General features: G+C 34.9%; 1 protein-coding gene across 9 annotated transcripts in view; it reads left to right on the top strand.

The window, feature by feature from the left end:
- CACNA2D1 (calcium voltage-gated channel auxiliary subunit alpha2delta 1) overlaps positions 1-19,351 on the top strand; it is a 691,308-nt gene that overhangs the window by 170,065 nt on the left and 501,892 nt on the right. For all 9 annotated transcript variants that reach the window (XM_072653215.1, XM_072653214.1, XM_072653213.1 and 6 more), the window contains one exon: positions 1,510-1,626. In XM_072653215.1, the coding sequence (XP_072509316.1) occupies positions 1,510-1,626 (117 nt within the window). The remainder of the gene's footprint in view (positions 1-1,509; positions 1,627-19,351) is intronic.

Genomic DNA, 19,351 nt, shown 5'->3' with positions numbered 1-19,351 from the left:
GCCCTTCTACAATCATTCCTCCTGTCTAGTTGACAGTAAATGAAAGTTGTTCGCATTGTATTATTTCACTGTGTGGTTAAGTTCTCAACCTTGAAATCATTTTCATTAAATAAACATTAGAGGCCCATGTTGGCCATATTTCCTCAATAGTAGTGGGAAAGGATGGAGTGAGCCTAAGAAGTGTCACATACATGCAAGAAATTACCTGTGGACAGGTAATCTTGGCAGTATTCTTTTAAGGTGACAATTGTGTTTTTTTGTCACCTGATAGATGACATCTTAGAATAGCTCACTTGGATTATCACCTCACAGCCCTGTAACCACAAAACTCCCATGTGAGATCTGAACCAGATTAAAATGCAGTTGGAAAATGTTTATAAAAATAAAGAAAAACACAGTACGGTACAACATGGATAATGTGAATCTGTGATTTTCTAAGTTAATATGTGGTCTATGGGGATCCCTTTCTATTTGAGTTTGACACCACTGATCTAAATAACCACCTCATGCCTTTTATATAGGAATTTCTAGAGAATATTTGTCACCTTATTTACTTCAGCCAGCTCTGAGTCCTTTAAATTTGGACTAACACTCTTCAAAAGTCAGACTGAAACAGATGGAGAATCTTTGGGATGGATTGAGATTAAGCCATTTAAATGGAATTTTATAAGTATTCAGGATCCAATTCAATAGCATGCAAGGGGTCTGGAAAAAAAATTTTAAATATATTGAATTTGTGTGGATGATTTAATGAACCTGAAATTAACTAGTCTATATTAGAAGATTTAGATTTAAATTTAAAATCAGTGTATTATCAACCTATAATATGACAAAGTCTAATAATTGTAATAGTAACAATGGAATTAACTATTGGAGAAAATCAAAATATAGACTTAACAAATAAAACTGACAATAAATCATATAAGAATTTGCATTATCTTCACTGTATCCTTTCATAAAAAATATCCCCTTGTAATCTCAAAATCCAATCAGTATCAGAATGGAAGGACTGATAGCAGTGAAAACAGAAGACTGGAATTCTGCCAGGAAACAGTGCTGGACCCATTCCTATGTGTGTGCCTAGATTCACTTTCCACAAGACGGTAAAAGTACCACCAGGCATTGGCTCAGAAAGGAGATCTAGTCATGCATGTGCAAGCCATCTGTTGGAGGCATGAGGGATTTCCTTCTCCTCACACACTGAGAACCCAGCTCCTCTCCAGCTCAATGTTGAATACATCTAACTCAAAGAAAAGAAAACAACATCAACATTAAAACAACCATGCATTTTGATCTAGAGTGTAGTAATATAATTCTTCATTGTTTGACTTACTAACAGAAAATAGCTCTTGATTTGCACCAAAGTTAAATAGAACTAGATGACAGAAGAAAAATGATGGTTAAAATCAAGATTGCCTTCCCTTAACAAAATGAACAACCTGTTAATTAAATGAACACATCTATGATAATATTATTGTGCTCAATTCTCTTTATTTTTCCTTCATCCAGATTTATGTGAAATACAAGGACTTGTATACTGTGGAACCAAACAATGCACGTCAGTTGGTGGAAATTGCAGCCAGAGACATTGAAAAACTACTAAGCAACAGATCCAAAGCCCTGGTGGTGAGTTAAAATTGGAAGGATTTGTTTTCATCTGTTTCTCTCTCTCTCACACACACACACATACATATATATATACGTATATGTGTGTATATATGTATATATACACATGTATATGAAATATATTCTTGCTAAATCAGATGATGGAGAGGGTATATTTAACTTTATAAGTGTTTATCTGAGGTATTAAGGATATAACATATTAATGTGTTCCTTTTTTCCCCATGGATGTATGATAGAAATGAGCTCATGTGATAGCTCACTAACCTATATTTCAGGTGATCATTAATGAAGTAAATTTTTTTAATAAGTGGACGGGGGAAGCAATTAAAAAAAATGAATCCATAAGCAATCATAATCGAAGTAGAACAGTTGTTATTGTTCATGATTTAGGGAATGTAAATAAATAAAACTTGGGAGTTTACTGAGTTTTACTTCTTTTTAATGGTTTGTAAATGTTTATTACATGAATGAAAGCTTATTTGTCTAAGACAAATAGCTGTTGTTTGAGTATTTTGGGTTATGTAAGTTCTAATGGCAATTTAGGTTGATATCTCTCATTACAGCATTCCCTACCACCATCTTTTTGGGAATAAAATAACAATCAAGTTATACAGTGCAGTGAGAAAAGAATATCATATATCTTTTCATGATTAAAATAGAATATAATCCCATTGAAGGGAGACATCGCTCATCCAGTGTAACCTAAACTCTAAAACACCTAGACCTATATGAAACCTATGGGGGAGGGGAGTTTGAAGAGAGTCAAAAAATATATTAAAATGATAGGTGAATATTGTGATTTTTGAAGGAATAGTTATTGACTTAAATGTAATTGTGTGTGTGTGTGTGTGTGTGTGAGAGAGAGAGAGAGAGAGAGAGAGAGAGAGAGAGAGAGAGAGAGAGAGAGAGAGAGAGAGAGAGAGAGAGAGAGAGAGAGTGCATATAGGCTATAGAATTGTTGGATGTTAAAGCCATTTGAATGAATGTACATAGAAAAACATCACAAAGAGGAGGTATACTTTAACAGATTAAAGCACTGGTGTTTTATCATATTTCAAATAATTGGAAGATGGCATTATTAATCACATACAACTAAATAGGAGAGACTGGTGACAAAGAAATGTAATTCCTCTGAACATTATTGAGTACCTGAAGGGTATATAGCTTGGTGTTACATTTTAAAAACTAAGTATGATTCTTGCCTTCCATGAGTTTGGAGAGTAACAAAGGGTGAAAAATGAACAGATTACAGTGAATTCTACTTTTATAGAATGGTTGGGCAATGGGGTTATTGAATATTCTGGTTAGTTGAGAGTTCCCCTTAAAAAGGGGTTTTTTATCTACTTTCTGTCATAGGCCTCTTTATTAGACTAATTAACCATATAGACTCCTTAGAATCATATAGTTTTTAAAATTTATAATCAAAGAAAATTTCAGCCAAAGTTTAACAAAAATTAAAATGCAAGTTTTTTTCCACATCAAAATTTCCAAGACATTTCCTACACCCTTCAGTTTTTCTGCATTTCTTGTGGACTTCAGATTACGAACATTTGGAGTCTAAACATAACATACCAGGATTGCTCATTTTCTAAGAATAAGGATAAAATGAACTTAACACTAAAGCTATGCTGAAAATGATTTAATCTTCCTTTAATTCAGGAGGAAATTAAAGCCCTTGCAGTGCCTCAAGGTTATAGTTATAGCTCAAATTTATATAATGTTTTAAAGCTTACAAAGGCTTTCTTCACAACAGTCCTGAGTTAAGTAATATAAATATTATTATTCCATTTTTAAAGAACTCGAGAGGTTTTGTGATGTGCTGATGGGCATGCAGTTAGTAGATTATAGAATTGAGAGCTGAACCTTCATCTCGTCAGGTCTGATTCAGTGCTATGACCCTCGGATTGCCCCATCTCAAATAGTCTTCACATAAAGCAGGTATAGCAGAGTGGGTTAAATCATGTTGACTATTTATTGAGGAAGTGAAGTGAGATGTGCTCTTGTTAGATGAGCTGGAAATCTCAGTTTGAGAATCTCAGTTAATTTTCAAGGAGGATCAAAATAATGTTATGTTGGGGTCAAGGTACGGCATGTCTGACTATGACTGATCAGACCAATATGAGCTTGGAAGACTACCACAGGTTGGGCATAAATAGTCCATATGAACATTTAGAGTGGAGATGTCTCTAATTTGTGCATCTCATAGAGATTTCAAGATATATAGATATAGATAGATGGATATATCTACATATAGATATAGATATGTGTGTATATATCTATATATGTATGTATAGATAGCATATATCTATCTATTTGTATGTACAGATAGATATACACATACATATCCCAACATTTTTTTCCTCTTTTGGCAGCATTTTTAATCTTCTATAAAAAAATTACCTTAAATTGTCTCATGTCTGTGATTTTCCTTATTTATCTGCTTGAACTTGGCCATCTTCCCTTTACTAAAAGCATTTTGTATCCCCGTTTCAGCATGTGTCTTGATGTTTTCACTATGCACTTTTGTGTCCTGCTATATTTATCTGCCTTGTCAACTATATTCAGAAAAAGATCGAATGGAAATACTGTTAAAATTCTGCTGCATATTCTTTTACACTAAAACGTTCCATTTCAGAGATGGATAGGTTTTGGGGTAGAAATAAAACATACAAAGTCTGAGTTCAGACAGCTAGGTGGTTCAGTGAACAGAAGGCAAGGCCTGGAGTCAGGAGCACCTGAATTGTTTGACCTCAGACATTTACCAGCTGTATGACCCTGAGGAAATCATTTTACCTCTGTTTGCTTCAGCTTCTGCATCTGTAAAATGGGGATAACAATGGCATTCACCTCTCAGGGTTATTGTGAGAACCATATACGATAATAATTATAAATGGTGCCTTCGAATGGTGCCTTTCACTTAGTAGGCACTCTATAAATGTTAGCTGTTATTATTATTATTATTAAAGTTATTAAAGCTTAAAATTTCACTAAGATTATTGGGACACTCAGAATATGAGGGATTTTATTCTTGTAGGAAACTCTCCATGAAGAATTCTTTCTGCATTTCTGCAGTTTAAGTACTTGGATAATTGTCAAGGGTCATTGAGAACTTATTAGGACTTGAGCCCATTTCTTCATTTTGCCAAGGCTTGCTTTCTATTGCCCAAAACAAGCAGCCTCTCCTGTGGATCCTGAGAATCAAGTAGTGTCTGGCTCATTGTAGGCACTTAAAAAATGTTTACTTATTGATCGATTGATTGAATCAATCTGGTGTATTTTTAGAAGTCTGCCTCACCCCTTTCTGAAAAGCCTTCTCAATTTAGGGACTGTATCACCCTGTGTGATCTTCTGTTAGAAGTGACAGCTGATCTTCACAGTCTCTGTGGCAGGAGAAGAAAGGAACCTGACTTCTCCACAAGTATTACCAGACACCACCAGGCTAGGCTGAAATGTCTGCAAGTGTTAATGAACAATTCCAGGAGGGAAACTGATGCAATAAAACCACCCGTCCTCCAGCGATCGCTCCTGCGGGACAGCAGCGAATGACATCAGGCTCCTCATTGTTCACATATCAGCCTAGCTAAGGGACTGCACTGAGTAAATGAAGGTCTCTAGGCACTTTGCTGAAACAAAGTTGGGGGAAGGTTATCATAAACAAATACTGGTGGTGACTTTTCCAGTTATAGCTTTACTTGTTTCCCTCAGGTTGCAAGGGTAACTTTAATTAAAAATTAATGCATCCATTATGAACCTTTGAAAATTTTCATACACCCGTGCTTTTTACTTCAATATCACTGCTCAGTTAGTTGCAGAATGTAGAGGTAAAACATAGCTGAAGCTCTTTTAAGCATTTAGTGTTACTCTTGGTCATCTAGATCTCTTGTATTGGGTGAAAATCTATATTTTTCTCACCTACTTGGGATGTTTTCTAAAGCAGCTTTTCTTTTCTCTCCTTTTTTTTTTTCCATGGATCCTTTTGGCATTCTGGTGAAACCCACCGACCCCTTTTCAAAGTGATATTTTTTAAAAAGCATGCAATAAAATACATAAAATTACAAAGGAAACATTACAATGACAAAAATAAAACAAATTCCAGAACTCAGATTAAGAAACCCTGCTCTAAAGATTCAGAAAATTATTGCTTTCTAGCTTAATATAATTTCAGTATTCATAGATTTTTCTTCTGGAATGAATTTTAACTTTAAATTGATTTTTCCTATCAGGATAAAAATCAGTTTGATATTATTTAAGTGCACATTATTTATGAAAACTTAAGACACTATTTTTTATCATATCTTAAGTATGAATTGGGAGCCTCTATACCTTTTTATATATGTAATATGCTTTTAATATATTTTATATGCATCTGTATATTATATGCTTATAACATATACAAATGTGTATACATATACATATACTGCTTATGGTAGACATATTAGTTCTTTTATATAGGTAGTGTTGTATGTATACAATGGTATCTAGATCTATATTAGATATATATAAATATATTTTTATGGCAATCAAGCAATCTATATATTCCCTAATTAAAAGTAGAAATTAAAGCTGCATTTCAGGGAGAATTTGGCATTTTCCTCTTGTTAAGGAAGCTCAGGGTCATAGTGCATGGCCAAATTGGGAATCAGGAAATCTTGAGCTTGAATCCTGCCTTAAAAACTTAATATCTAGTATCTGAGCAACTACATTATAGTGAACATTGTACTGGACACTAGGGATTTTAATACAAAATAAAACAGTCCTTGTTCTCTAGGAATTTATTCCAGTAGAAAAATTCCATGAATGTTTCAAGAGTTACAAATATTGTCTTTCCATGTAGGAATGTAAACAGTTCAACTTTAGTAAGTCCCTTATGACTTCTCTTTGCTGTTCACCTTTTCATGGTTCTCTTCATTCTTGTGTTAGAAAGTCAAATTTTCTTTTCAGCTCTGGTCTTTTCATCAAGAATGCTTGAAAATCCTCTATTTCATTGAAAGACCAATTTTTCCCCTGAAGTATTATACTCAGTTTTGCTGGGTAGGTGATTCTTGGTTTTAGTCCTAGTTCCTTTGACTTCTGGAATATCCTATTCCATGCCCTTCGATCCCTTAATGTAGAAGCTGCTAGATCTTGTGTTATCCTGATTGTATTTCCACAATACTTGAATTGTTTCTTTCTAGCTGCTTGCAATATTTTCTCTTTCACCTGGGAGTTCTGGAATTTGGCCACAATGTTCCTAGGAGTTTCTCTTTTTGGATCTCTTTCAGGCGGTGTTCTGTGGATTCCTTGAATATTTATTTTGCCCTCTGGTTCTAGAATCTCAGGGCAGTTTTCATTGATAATTTCATGAAAGATGATGTCTAGGCTCTTTTTCTGATCATGGCTTTCAGGTAGGCCCACAATTTTTAAATTGTCTCTCCTGGCTCTATTTTCCAGGTCAGTTGTTTTTCCAATGAGATATTTCACATTATCTTCCATTTTTTCATTCTTTTGGTTTTGTTTTGTGATTTCTTGGTTTCTCATAAAGTCATTAGCCTCCATCTGTTCCATTCTAATTTTGAAAGAACTATTTTCTTCAGTGAGCTTTTGAATCTCCTTTTCCATTTGGCTAATTCTGCTTTTGAAAGCATTCTTCTCCTCATTGGCTTTTTGAACCTCTTTTGCCAATTGAGTTAGGCTAGTTTTCAAGGTGTTATTTTCTTCAACATTTTTTTGGGTCTCCTTTAGCAGGGAGCTGATTTGCTGTTCATGCTTTGACTTCAAGTCTCTCATTTCTCTTCCCAGCTTTTCCTCCACCTCTCTAACTTGATTTTCAAAATTCTTTTTGAGCTCTTCCATGGCCTGTGCCCATTGAGTGGGCTGGGACACAGAAGCCTTGATTTCTGTGTCTTTGCCTGATGGTAAGCATTGCTCTTCCTCATCAGAAAGGAAGGGAGGAAATGCCTGTTCACCAAGAAAGTAACCTTCTATAGTCTTATTTCTTTTCCCTTTTCTGGGCATTTTCCCAGCCAGTGACTTGACCTCTGAATATTTTCCTCACACCCACCTCACCTCCTGATCCTCCCAGCCAGTGTTTGGGGTCTGAGATTCAAATGCTGCTTCCAGCCTCAGGGCTTTGGGCGGGGGCAGGGCTGCTATTCAGTGTGAGATTAAATTCAGATGCTCAGGTGAGGGCAGGGCTGCCTCTCAGGCTCAGTTCCCTCAGGGAGTTTATGCACAGACCTTCAACAATGGATCCAGGCTCCTGCCTGCTAGGAGAGCCCTGGTCTGCTGCTGCCCCTCAGCTTCTGTCTCCCGAGGGGGCCCGAGCCATGGGGGCACCCCACTCCCCCCTCGACCCACCAAAGGGACTCTCTCACCGACCCCCGTCACCTGTGGGTGGAGGTACTTGTGCGGCCGCTGGAGATCCCGTCCCTGAAGCCCGCTCGGATCTGTTCCTCTCGGTGCCGCGGCCACGGCAGGGCTGTACTCAGCTCCCAGTCCCGGCGCCCAGTCCGCAGCACGAAGGACCTTTTACGAGAGGTTTGCAGGTCTCTCCGGAACAGAAATCTCCCTCGCTCCAATGTTCTGTGGCCTCTGGGTGCAGAATTCGCCGTGAGTTACTTCTTTGTAGTTGTTCTATGGGTTGTGGGTTCGGAGCTATGTGTATGTGCGTCTTTCTACTACGCCATCTTCTAGTCTGCCCCGAAAAATTCCATGAATGTAGGAGAGTAGTGGCCAGGTAATAAAATTTTGGTATGGGGAATTGAAAAGATTAAGAATGGAGACATAGGTCAATAGATTATCATATCTTTCTTTGAAAGAACAAGAGGTTGAAAGGGATGGTAGGAGCCTTGTGTATATACCTGGAAGGATCAGAAAGACAGCAATATACATACAGTAAGCAGACCCTTGGAATCCTGGTTGTTGGCTGGATGGAAGGGAAATATAGTCTCTTGTCAGGAGTGCGAGATTATATAAACAGTTAACTAAGTCAATTTATTCTAAATAAGGAGTAGGAGGGGTAATGGTGTGTGTGAAGAAAATAGATGGCATATTATTCTACCACATTATTATTTTTGGCTTAAATGTACTGATACTGACCTTTTCTCCATGATGCACTTGACTCCCCCTTAACCTATTTTACTCATCAATAAGAAAAGAATGTCCTATTTTAAAAGTGCCAGATGTATTCACTTCCATGATTTTAATTATTTTGAAGTAGGTGGTATTATACAAATCATATTGGCATACCTCTTATATCATATTCCATTTACATATATTATTTTATTTGAACCTTACAACAACTTTGTAAGGCAGATGCTATTATTATCCCTATTTTACAGATGAAACTGAAAGTGAGTAGGGTTGAGTTACTAGATATTAAGCCTCTAAGGCAGAATTCAAGCTAATGATTTCCTGATTCCAAATTTGGCACTATTCACTATGATCCTGATCTGCCTTAACAAGAGAAAAATGCCAGATTGTCCCTGAAATGTAGCTTTAATTTCTACTTTTAATTAGGGAATATATCATAGAGAAAGAGTAAGGCCATCCTTTTTCAAATATTTGAGAATTGTACAAATCTTTCTGTAGATTGGTATGGATGATGAACTAGTATTCCTTCAGTCTCTATTTCTTGGTCATATAAATTGATGAAATAGCCTGATTATATAAAATAAAGGATGTAATGCTTTTCCTGTAGTCAGATTTTCCATGACTACTTGGCTAACATAATTAAAGCACCGTGAAATTATAAACCTAGAAGGAACCTTAAGCCAAGGTGTGTGTGTGTGTGTGTGTGTGTGTGTGTGTGTGTGTGCATGCGTTTAGATATATGTTTGTTTATTTATGTGTGTATATGTATGCCAGTATCCTACTGTTAGGGACAAATATTTCTAAAATACCCAGGAAAACCAGTAGCATATTCTCCTCAAAAATCCCTAGGGATGGAAAGACTCCACAATATTAGCAGTTCTTGTTTTTTATGAAACTTATAGTCTAGGAATTATATCTCACCCAATTTACCCTATTACAACTTAAACCTATCTTTTGTTGATGTTTGTCTGTTGTGCACACAACAATTGTTGAAAAAAGAACTTCATGTTTTTGAAGACACTTACAAAATCACACCTTAAGTCCTGCTGCAGACTCAAGAACATGATCTTCCAGTGAGAGGGAGAGTGTATTGTAGGAAAGAGGATCAGTCTTGGAGTCAAGAAACTTTGTGTTCAAGTCTGCCCACTGGCACTTCAGTTGCCATGTCACCGTGACAAATCACATAATCTCTCAATGTCTGTGACAACTTTGTAAGACCAAATACAATGTCAGCATGTACCAGTGAAAGGGGTTTTCATAAAAGAATTCCCATTATACATGGAGTCACAGATCCAGATTAAAAAAGAAAAAACAACTGTTCATCATAGACCTGTTTTCTATCTCTAATATTTTTTAACTCTTCCTTAATATTTTTCCAAATCTCTTTAGAGCATAATGACCAAAAAGTGGTTAAGCTACTTTGATAAACGTCTGCCCAAGAGCCATGGATAAGAATCAGCAGCTTATGTTTCCTCTAACAAAGTTTGTGAATGTGAGGATTTTTTAAAAATAACAACTGCATATTAAATGACTATTTAAAATAATTCCAACCTTCCTGACCTTTCCAAGAAAAAAAACAAAATCCTTTATTATAAAATATTTTCTACAGGATTTTGTGCTAATTTCTAGGAAGATAAGTGTGAATTTGTGTTGTGTTGAGATTGAATGTTGCTTCCTTACATACATGAAAAAAATTTCCAATGAGATGGAGTTACAATGCACAGATGCCAAATCGCCCATCTTATCTAGTACTTAGGTTATTGGTTAAGTGAGGTCATCAAGGCCCTGTTAAATCACCAAACATACGGTGGCATTGCAGCATCAACAGCAGGATTTTGTAGCCTTAACATTGCCCTCACTGAATTTCGAATAAGCAAGCCTCCTATGGGTTTAACTCTTTTCATTCTAATTCCTTTCCTTTGAAAAATTAAAGCAATTTGTTATATAATATGGCATGTGGGGATGTTTAAGCAACAGATTTTAATGCCTCTGATTGTTTATCCTGTCTTTTCTCAGAAAACCCAGGCTCAGATGTCAAATAATAAATAATGATGACTCATATCCAACAAGAGGGTGTATGTAGAGAGAGGATTCACTGCCATCTATATCACTGCTTGTGTCATTTTTTTAGTGGTACAACAGCATAATAAGTGTCTGCTTGAATAGAAGAAGAAGGTCAATAAATAACATGCTATCATCACTCATCTGGCCAGCATGATGTGAATGTGCCCAGAGTGGTTTCTTCTAAGATGTCTATGCTTTGGATATTTTTTGTTAGGATTTCATAAAGAATGTGATCACATTGTAGAAATATTCATTTGCACACATTTCAATTCAATGTAGATCTGTATTTTATAAAACAACGTTATTCCGTAAATGAGAATTTTTTCTAGTAGATAAATTATGTCTAATACAGTAGATAGTTCCTGGAGGAGGGAGGGAGGGTTTGAGTAGCAAACTTGGTCTTATTTTGTCTAATTAAATTTAATAGTAATTTTATGAAAAATCTAAGTAGCTAAGTAGTCTTTAGAGTTTTGAATGTATAATTTATCCTCGGATATTCTCTGTAGAGAGGGACCTTTTTTCCTTTCTGAGACCAAAAAATTAAGCAGCTTATACCATAGTTCTCAGTTGCCTTTGGCTTTCTGAAGATTAGACATAAGATGATTTTGCCTTACACTAAACATACAGACTTCATTACTACTCATAAGGGCAAACAGTGATAGCACTATCTATGAAATGTGCTTAAACCATTATACCACTTCCTCATAATGCCTCATTTCTATACAATTTAAATAGTTTCTTTATAACAGATATGCTTTCACAAAATGAGATAGTCATCTTGTCCAAAACAATCAGTTTAGCCAAGAGGCATTATAGGGCAAAATAACCACTGCAACTGACCCACATGTTCAACATTTTATCAGTAATTTGGATGGTAGCATAGAAATAATGATATAAAACTGTCAGATCACAGAAAGCTGAGAGATATCTAAAGCAGTAAAGTAGTGGATGACTCCAGACTCAGGACTGCTATATGTTAGATGACAGAATCCAGGGTCAAAAAATCTTGTTTACATGAAGTAACAGTCCAAAATGAGCTGATGAAATTAATATTGGTAAAATGTAGTATTGAGGCTAAAAAAATACATACTTATGCAACCATAAGATTAGGGAGAGGAGATTTAATATATGGGAAAGTCCTGGAGATTTTGATGGTTCAAAATTCAACATAAGCTAACTATTCATCAGAAATTCTATGAAAGATAAGGCAAATGTAGGTTTCATTAACAGATCACAAATTCATTTCAAGGAAGATACCACTTCTAATATGATCTTTGTCAACCAAAACGCATCTGAGGTATTGTGCTCTCTGGACCCTTTACTATTAGGAGGGATGCTAGCCAACTAATGTATTTATAGTAAAAGGTGACCATAATGGTGAAGAATCTGAAAAACAATGTCTCAAAAATGGTTAAAACACATGGAAACATTCACCCGGAAGGAGACTCAGTGGGAAGGTGAGGGTTGTTTTCAGATATCCAAAGGACTCATTTGTGGAAGAGCAGTTAATCTTGTTGAATAGGGGTGCTCAGGAGGAATTTTGGGAAGAGCTTCCTATACAGTTTGCCTTAAAGTACCTCAAGGAAATAGTCTAAATAAAGTTGAGCATGAAGGATGGTAGTAAATCGTAATGGTCCTTAAATGCTGAACAAAAAGTTTGTATTTTATCTGGGAGTTGGGGAGCAATGTGAAGAGAGCTTTGAGTATTAAAGTAGAAAAATCAGATCTGTTCATATTTGATCAGGATAAGTTGGAAAGAAGAGAAACTGGAGGAACAAAGTTGTATTACGGGTATATTAAGATTGTCCATGTGAAAGGTAATGAGAATCTGGACTAGAATGCAATAAATACCATGAATGTAGGGGTGGATGGATGAAGAATATACTGGGAAGATAGAATTAATGGGATTTTGAAATTAAGGTGGAAGATGGAATAGGGGAGGAGGGAAGAAGTAGGGAAAGTTTTTGTTGAGCCACAGTGGATTATTATTAACTACCCTGTCTTTCAACCCAACTGGACCAAGCTGTTTCCTCATCTGGTACTGTGCTATTCTAACACTCTCCATCATAACATTTTAGATTATAAAATACTTACATACATTTCATATTCCTCATTTGGTTTTAAGCTCTTGAGCAGCATGGTATGGATTGTGTTGTTTTTTATACACTTGCACTCCTGGCACCTAGATTTGGTGTTTTTCATACAGTATGGGCTTAATAAATGTTTTTTGAATTGAATTGACTTACATAAGATTCTACTTTTTAAAGTTCTAAGTGTTCCCTGATGGTAAGTATGGGCTCTATGTATGTCACCCAGTGTTATAGAAAGAATTGTTTTATTGGAAAGGAGTTTGGATGAAATAGGATCCAGTGTCCATTTCAACTATATTATTCTTTGATTCACATTTGTAAGAAAATCTCCTTCTCCAATATTTTGCTTATTAGTTTCATTTGTATCTGTTTTTTTTCCAACATTTACCTTATAATGTATGGCAGACCCAAAAAGGATACTCTGATCATTCAACTAGTGTTTTGTTTAATTATTATGCCTCTTTTTGACTAAAAAGGTTCCTAGTGAGTTCTTCCTCAGCAAATCTTAGGGTTTATTCACTGATTAAATGTGACAATCTAAAATGAATAATTTCTTCAAATCAAATGTTTAAAAATTGTCCTCAGTGTGCTTTCTCCCTCTTGTCCCAACAATTTTGATATTTGTACTCATTAATGTTTAACATATGCCATGTTGTAAATATTTACTATATGCCATGTTCATTGATTTACAACATTTTACTACTAAAGCCCTCTGTTAACCAGAATTCTAAATGGACTGAGGTAGTCAATGAGTTCATTTTCTCATTTACTGAAGAATCAATAAGTGAGTTGATATTTAACAAACATTATGACAAAAACCCTTAAGTACCAGTACTAAAAATTGTCAAGATGGATCTCTCTCCCTGTGCAAATAGTGCCTTCTACAAGATCAAATCCTACAATCACTAAACTTACCTGTAAGTGCAAAAAACATGTATTTTCCCCCTTGTTAGAATCAAAAAGTATAATAGATTTTGACAATGTCCATGCTTTTGACCTTAAAAAGTAGAATTTTAGCATACTATATAAGATATTTTGGCAAAGTTTACTCTTTAAAAAACCTAGAGTTCTTTAGTTTTCCAATAAAACTAATAGATTTAATAAAGAAATTAAACCTCTGCCTCACAAAGGCTTTTGTAAAGAGTAAGATTAGTAATTGAGCAAATGGGACATTTCTTCTAAAATTGTAGACTAGTTTTCATTGAATTCAGTATAATTTTTAAAGTTTGTTTTTTTAATTTTTTAAAATTTCACAGTGTACTAAAAAGTAGAAGTAAAGGGTAATATGTGTGCTTGGGGATAACTCTTAGTTTTTGTTGTTTATTTTTCTTTAAATGAAGGTGGATTCAAGGTGAAATTGTGAGCTTCATGACTTTCTGTAGTTATAGGGTATAAATTCTTTTAAAATGAATGCCAAAGTTCTTTCTTTAATCTGAAGATTTTGTGCCTTTTAGAGGACAGAACCATAGACCTTTGAGATATCATAAGAGTTGACCCTTTTGACCTGGGACATCACAGATGGAAAAAAATTCTGCCTATTAAAGTTTCTACATATTTGAGTGACAGTTGTAGACAGCCTTCACTAGTGCATGAAAGGCAGCACCTTCTAAGTTCAGGTTGATGCTGGGATGAAGTGTGCTCACAAGTCATTGAACATTTGACAAAGGAGGAGGTTTCCTTTGCCCTAACCAGCAAGAATATGCTACAAGGATATAGTAGTAATTAGCTTCTCTGGACATGACCTGTATTGTCTACATCCAGAAATACCTCTGATCATTATGTCATTAGCATTTGGCAACTCCTAATCTCTTAAGTCATCTACCCAGTCAGAAAGACCCAGACTCCATGGCTTATACTTTTTATGCCCCTAGATGATGTAAAAATTGCAGCTAGTCAGACCCCAGGGAAGGGAGAGGAAGAAAGTCGGATCTGGAAAACTGAGACCAATCAGGTTCTGGGGGAAGCTTTGTCTTGTTACAATAATTATGCAAAATTTTATTGAATCTTATACTTGAAAGTAATTAAAATAATCTTTTTATAAACATCTTATAATTTAAACTTTTCACTGTTGTGTTTTTCTTTTTATAATTTTAATTGGAGATACAGATTTGGATAACTCTCACTAGTCCTCAACTTAATTTTAGAGATAAAAGATTTTCTATGCTTAAATATTTTTTTGATAGTTAGTGGAGCCATATTAAAAAAAATTAAAAAGAATCTTTGGCATAATTTTTCACAGTTGTTCTGCCTTCAAGACCTAAATTTTACCTTTCTCTTAAGCATTACTTATAGGCAGGAGTGTGGAACTAATTGGGTCAGTCACAGTTCTGTTCAGAAGCATAAGGAAAGCTTAACTAAAGCCAAACAATTAAAAATAGTGAGAAATTCAGGGCATAGAGTATAATAAGAATACCAGACCTTAAAATAAATCAAGGAGAAAGAAGAAATGCCTAATTATAGATACTACTATAGACACACCAGTAATTCATTATAGGATGGGGGAAGATGAAGCATGGAGGCCAGCTAAATTTATATTTAATATGAGTGTATAGAGAAGTTGGCAAGAAACCTTAACATTTTGTCTCTTCTTAAAGTCTCTTGTACCTAAATGCATTTGCTAATCCTACCCATTTCAAGAATTATCAGCTGCTAATTATGAAAATCAAAGGCTGTCAGTTTTTGGAGATTTTGCCCATTTGGGGAGTTATTTAATTGATCCCAGGTACAGGACGCAGATAGTCAGTATTTGTAGAAGCCAACGCAAGGACCAGGTCAGAAAAAATCTAGGCTGCTCAGGGGTGCTGGAATTGCCTTATCAGATTTCTCTTTGCTAAATATTAGTCTCTTGTCCTCATCTGACATTTCTGAGTACTTTCTCCTTTCACGGTGGGAAGCTAAATCAGCATATTAAGAATCAGCAAGTGGCACCTGACACTGGCTCTGAGAGAAGTGACTGCGTTTTTAGTTACCTCAAAGACTTTCAGCTGCTCTCCCCTAAGTATTTTAGACATGTTCACTGATGAGAAACATTTCCCAGCTGCACAGAATGCACACTTGGAATAAATACTGGGAAGGAGGACAGTTTTAAAGACTTAAAAGCAGCTACCATCAAGGCAGGCCATACTTTTCCTTTCAACAGCATGCACACTGGGGAACTATCCCTGTGGTCTACTAGCATTTTATTGTCACATGAGTAGGCGTTCATTACAGAGGATACTGGCAGTGAATCTTTTCTCTCCATTTTGTATGACAGTGGTAATTCCCTACTTTTCCATGTAGTGCCATTATGGAAAGACAAAATATCCTAAAAGTTTTAAGTGGCATTGTGCCCTTGAGAGTATATATGGACTCATTTTACTAGCTTTTTTCTTTTCACCTAAATTTGTTTATATGTGTATACCTATACATTTTAGATTCTTAAATTATTATAATTGAATTTTGTTTTTAAAGTAAAAAAATTAAATTTCTCTTCCTTTCAGCTCCCTTCCCCCCATGAGGCAATCTTTCTTTTTGTTTTTGATCTATTTGAGCTCTATGATCTATTTGATCTATTTGAGTCTTAAGATCTCTAGGTCCAAGGGTAGGTTTGGGATAGAAGCGGGACTTATGATTTCATTGGAAAGGGAACACCTAGGTAAGGAAACATCCCATCCCAATGATTGGAACTTCATCTGCAGTTTATAATGTTAGAAATTTGTCTGGAGCACTGCTAGATTAAATAATTTGACTATGGTCATACGGGCAATATACATCAGAACACAACTTGAATCCAGACCTTATTGGTTTTGAGGCCAGCTCTTTATCACTGCACCACACAGCGTGTGAACATTTGCATCATATAAGCATAATTTCAGATTGCTTTTTAGAGGAATTGAACCAATTGACAATTTCACTCAAAGTGTCTTTGCGGACCTAGCTTTACTCAAACTCTCCAGCATGCTTTCCATTTTTGGATATCTTTGTCTGTTTATTGGATGTGAGTGTGCTTTATTTTATAATATTATTAATGTTTTAGAGTGGATTTCTTATAGTTGTGAAGAGTTTGAAAATATTTTCAGAACAATTTCTCTCCATATCTTCTGACCACTTATCCATTTGGGAGTAAATAGGAGTAGTCACTTTTATTATCAGATTTGGTGCAATATATTAGAAAATAGTGAAAATGAGAATGACATATGCTTTTGTGAACAGGATGACTGAATCTATGAGAGAAATAATAGATAAGAGTCTAGACCAAGAAGAAAGAGCACATCCTTCTGATAACTAGATAATTCCAATAGTCAGAACAGAGATATCTGCAAGGAGGTATTACAAAGGGAGTACTTTAATCAGAGGTAATCAGTAGGTTAAGGAGAATAATTAAATAGGTAATTAGCAACTGGGCATAAGTTAATAGAATATTGTGTCAAGATGTTTATTATGTCCTGTCAAGAAATTGTACATAGTTAAATTTAAAAATATATATATATTTTACATTTATTTTCATATTTAATAGATTTGAACATTTGTCCAATAATTAGTACTCTAGTATTTAAAAAAAATTTTCTGTAAGTTAATTTTGTTTATGTATTTTCATTTTTACATCATCAGATAGCAGTAGTTAGATTTTGGATTAAACATCAATGCTCATTTTTTGTGTGTGTGACTTCCACATTAAAAAGATTAAATTATTGTGTATTTTGTATAACGTACTGTATGTCTAAGTAATATGCAAAAACTCCTAACTATAAAACCTGAGATAAGACTATTTTAGTGCTAAGTATGACCTCAGATCTTACAAAAACTCCAAGTGGTCACATATTATCACAATTAGATAGACTTAAGAGCTAATAGTAAACTTTAACTGAATGTGTGATACACATTAGCCATATGCCAATTATAGGACTGATAATGGTTGTGATAATGTGCATCTATCTTTGTAATAATTGTCTTAAAAATATATGTAATAGCAGATTAACATTTTATTTTGAATAAAAGTCAGATTCCACATACTAAATGATTATGTGTTAATGATCTAGTGTTATGAATGCTTTTAAAAATATTCCTAAGGCTCAGTCCTGACCCCTGACCTGAAGTGGCTTCATATTAGCATTCAGGATTTAAAACAAACAAATAATTAAATGTAGCATTAAAAACCCTTTTCACTTCTCATTCTAACCTACCTTTCCAAACTTATTTCATATCCACCTTCCATACACTTTTTGTTCTAAGTTGTTCTACTTGTATTCCCTTTGTGTACCTTTGTGTCTTCTACCTCACTGATATTGTACAGACCATGTGCCTAGTTCCTAAAAAGTTCTCCCTCCTTATGTCTCTGCCTTAAAATTCTTATCCCTCTTTTAATGGTCAGCTCATTGTTGCATATGAGTAAAAATATGGTACCATAGGAAAAAGACATGAGTGAATGAAAATGATAGGCATCACTTTATGCCTATCAATTGGAGAATGGCTAAACAAAAGTTGTGGTATATGAATATGATGGAACACTATAATGCTATAAGAAATGATGAGCAGATGAATTTCAGAAAAACTTGGGAAGATGTACATGAACTGATGCAAAGAAAATTGAGCAGAACTAGGAAAACATTATAGGGAGTATCAGCAACATTGTGCAATGATCAGCTATGAATGACTTAGCTCTTCTCAGCAATACAATGATGCAAGATAATTCCAAAAGACTCATGATGGAAAAATACTATCCACATCCAGAGAAAGAACTGATGGAGTCTGAATACAGATCGAAGGATAGTTTTCACTTTATTTTTTTCATGTTTTTTCTTTTGTTCTGTTCTCAATATGACTAATATGGGTATATGTTTTATATATTAATGATTGCATATTAATAATGTAGATCAAATTGCTTACTGTATTAAAGAGGGGGGAGGGAAAGGAGGGAGAAAATTTGGAACTCAAAATTTTATACTAAAATGAATTAAAAATTGTCTTTATGTATAATTGGAAAGAATAAAATACTATCTACTAGGAAAAAAATATTTCAGACCAAAAAACAAAAAAGAAAGGAAATCATCACCTTAGTTCTGAACTCATGGTATCATAGTGTCATGGTAGTTTTCACCTCCTGTGAGTGACATGTCTAAGTGAGGACTATCTCTGCGCTAATGTGACCCAGAGACTGGGATAGGTAAACTGTTTGAAGAGCAGTAAATTCCACTGCAAATTTTAGCAGATTCTTTCATTAAAGTGTTTACAAAATCCATTTATCAAATTTCTAATTGATGGGGCACACTGATTTTTTTGAGATATCTTTGGAACTCTAATGAGACCGCATTACATTCGTCTTGCTGAAAACATCAAATACTAGAATATATTTTGAGTTCCACAACTTTGAAAGGAGCAGTGAGTTCCCAACAGTTACATACACAACTTTCTATAGAAAAATCAAAATTTTCCTAACCTTTATTTAGAACATTTCCTTAAAAAATGTCTTAAAGACTTCTTACAACAAGGGAAGTAAAACAAAGCAAGGCTTTTAACAATTT

This window comes from Notamacropus eugenii, chromosome 3 (assembly GCF_028372415.1).
Source record: "Notamacropus eugenii isolate mMacEug1 chromosome 3, mMacEug1.pri_v2, whole genome shotgun sequence".
Taxonomy (NCBI): domain Eukaryota; kingdom Metazoa; phylum Chordata; class Mammalia; order Diprotodontia; family Macropodidae; genus Notamacropus; species Notamacropus eugenii.
This window is presented reverse-complemented; position numbering and strand designations above follow the sequence as displayed.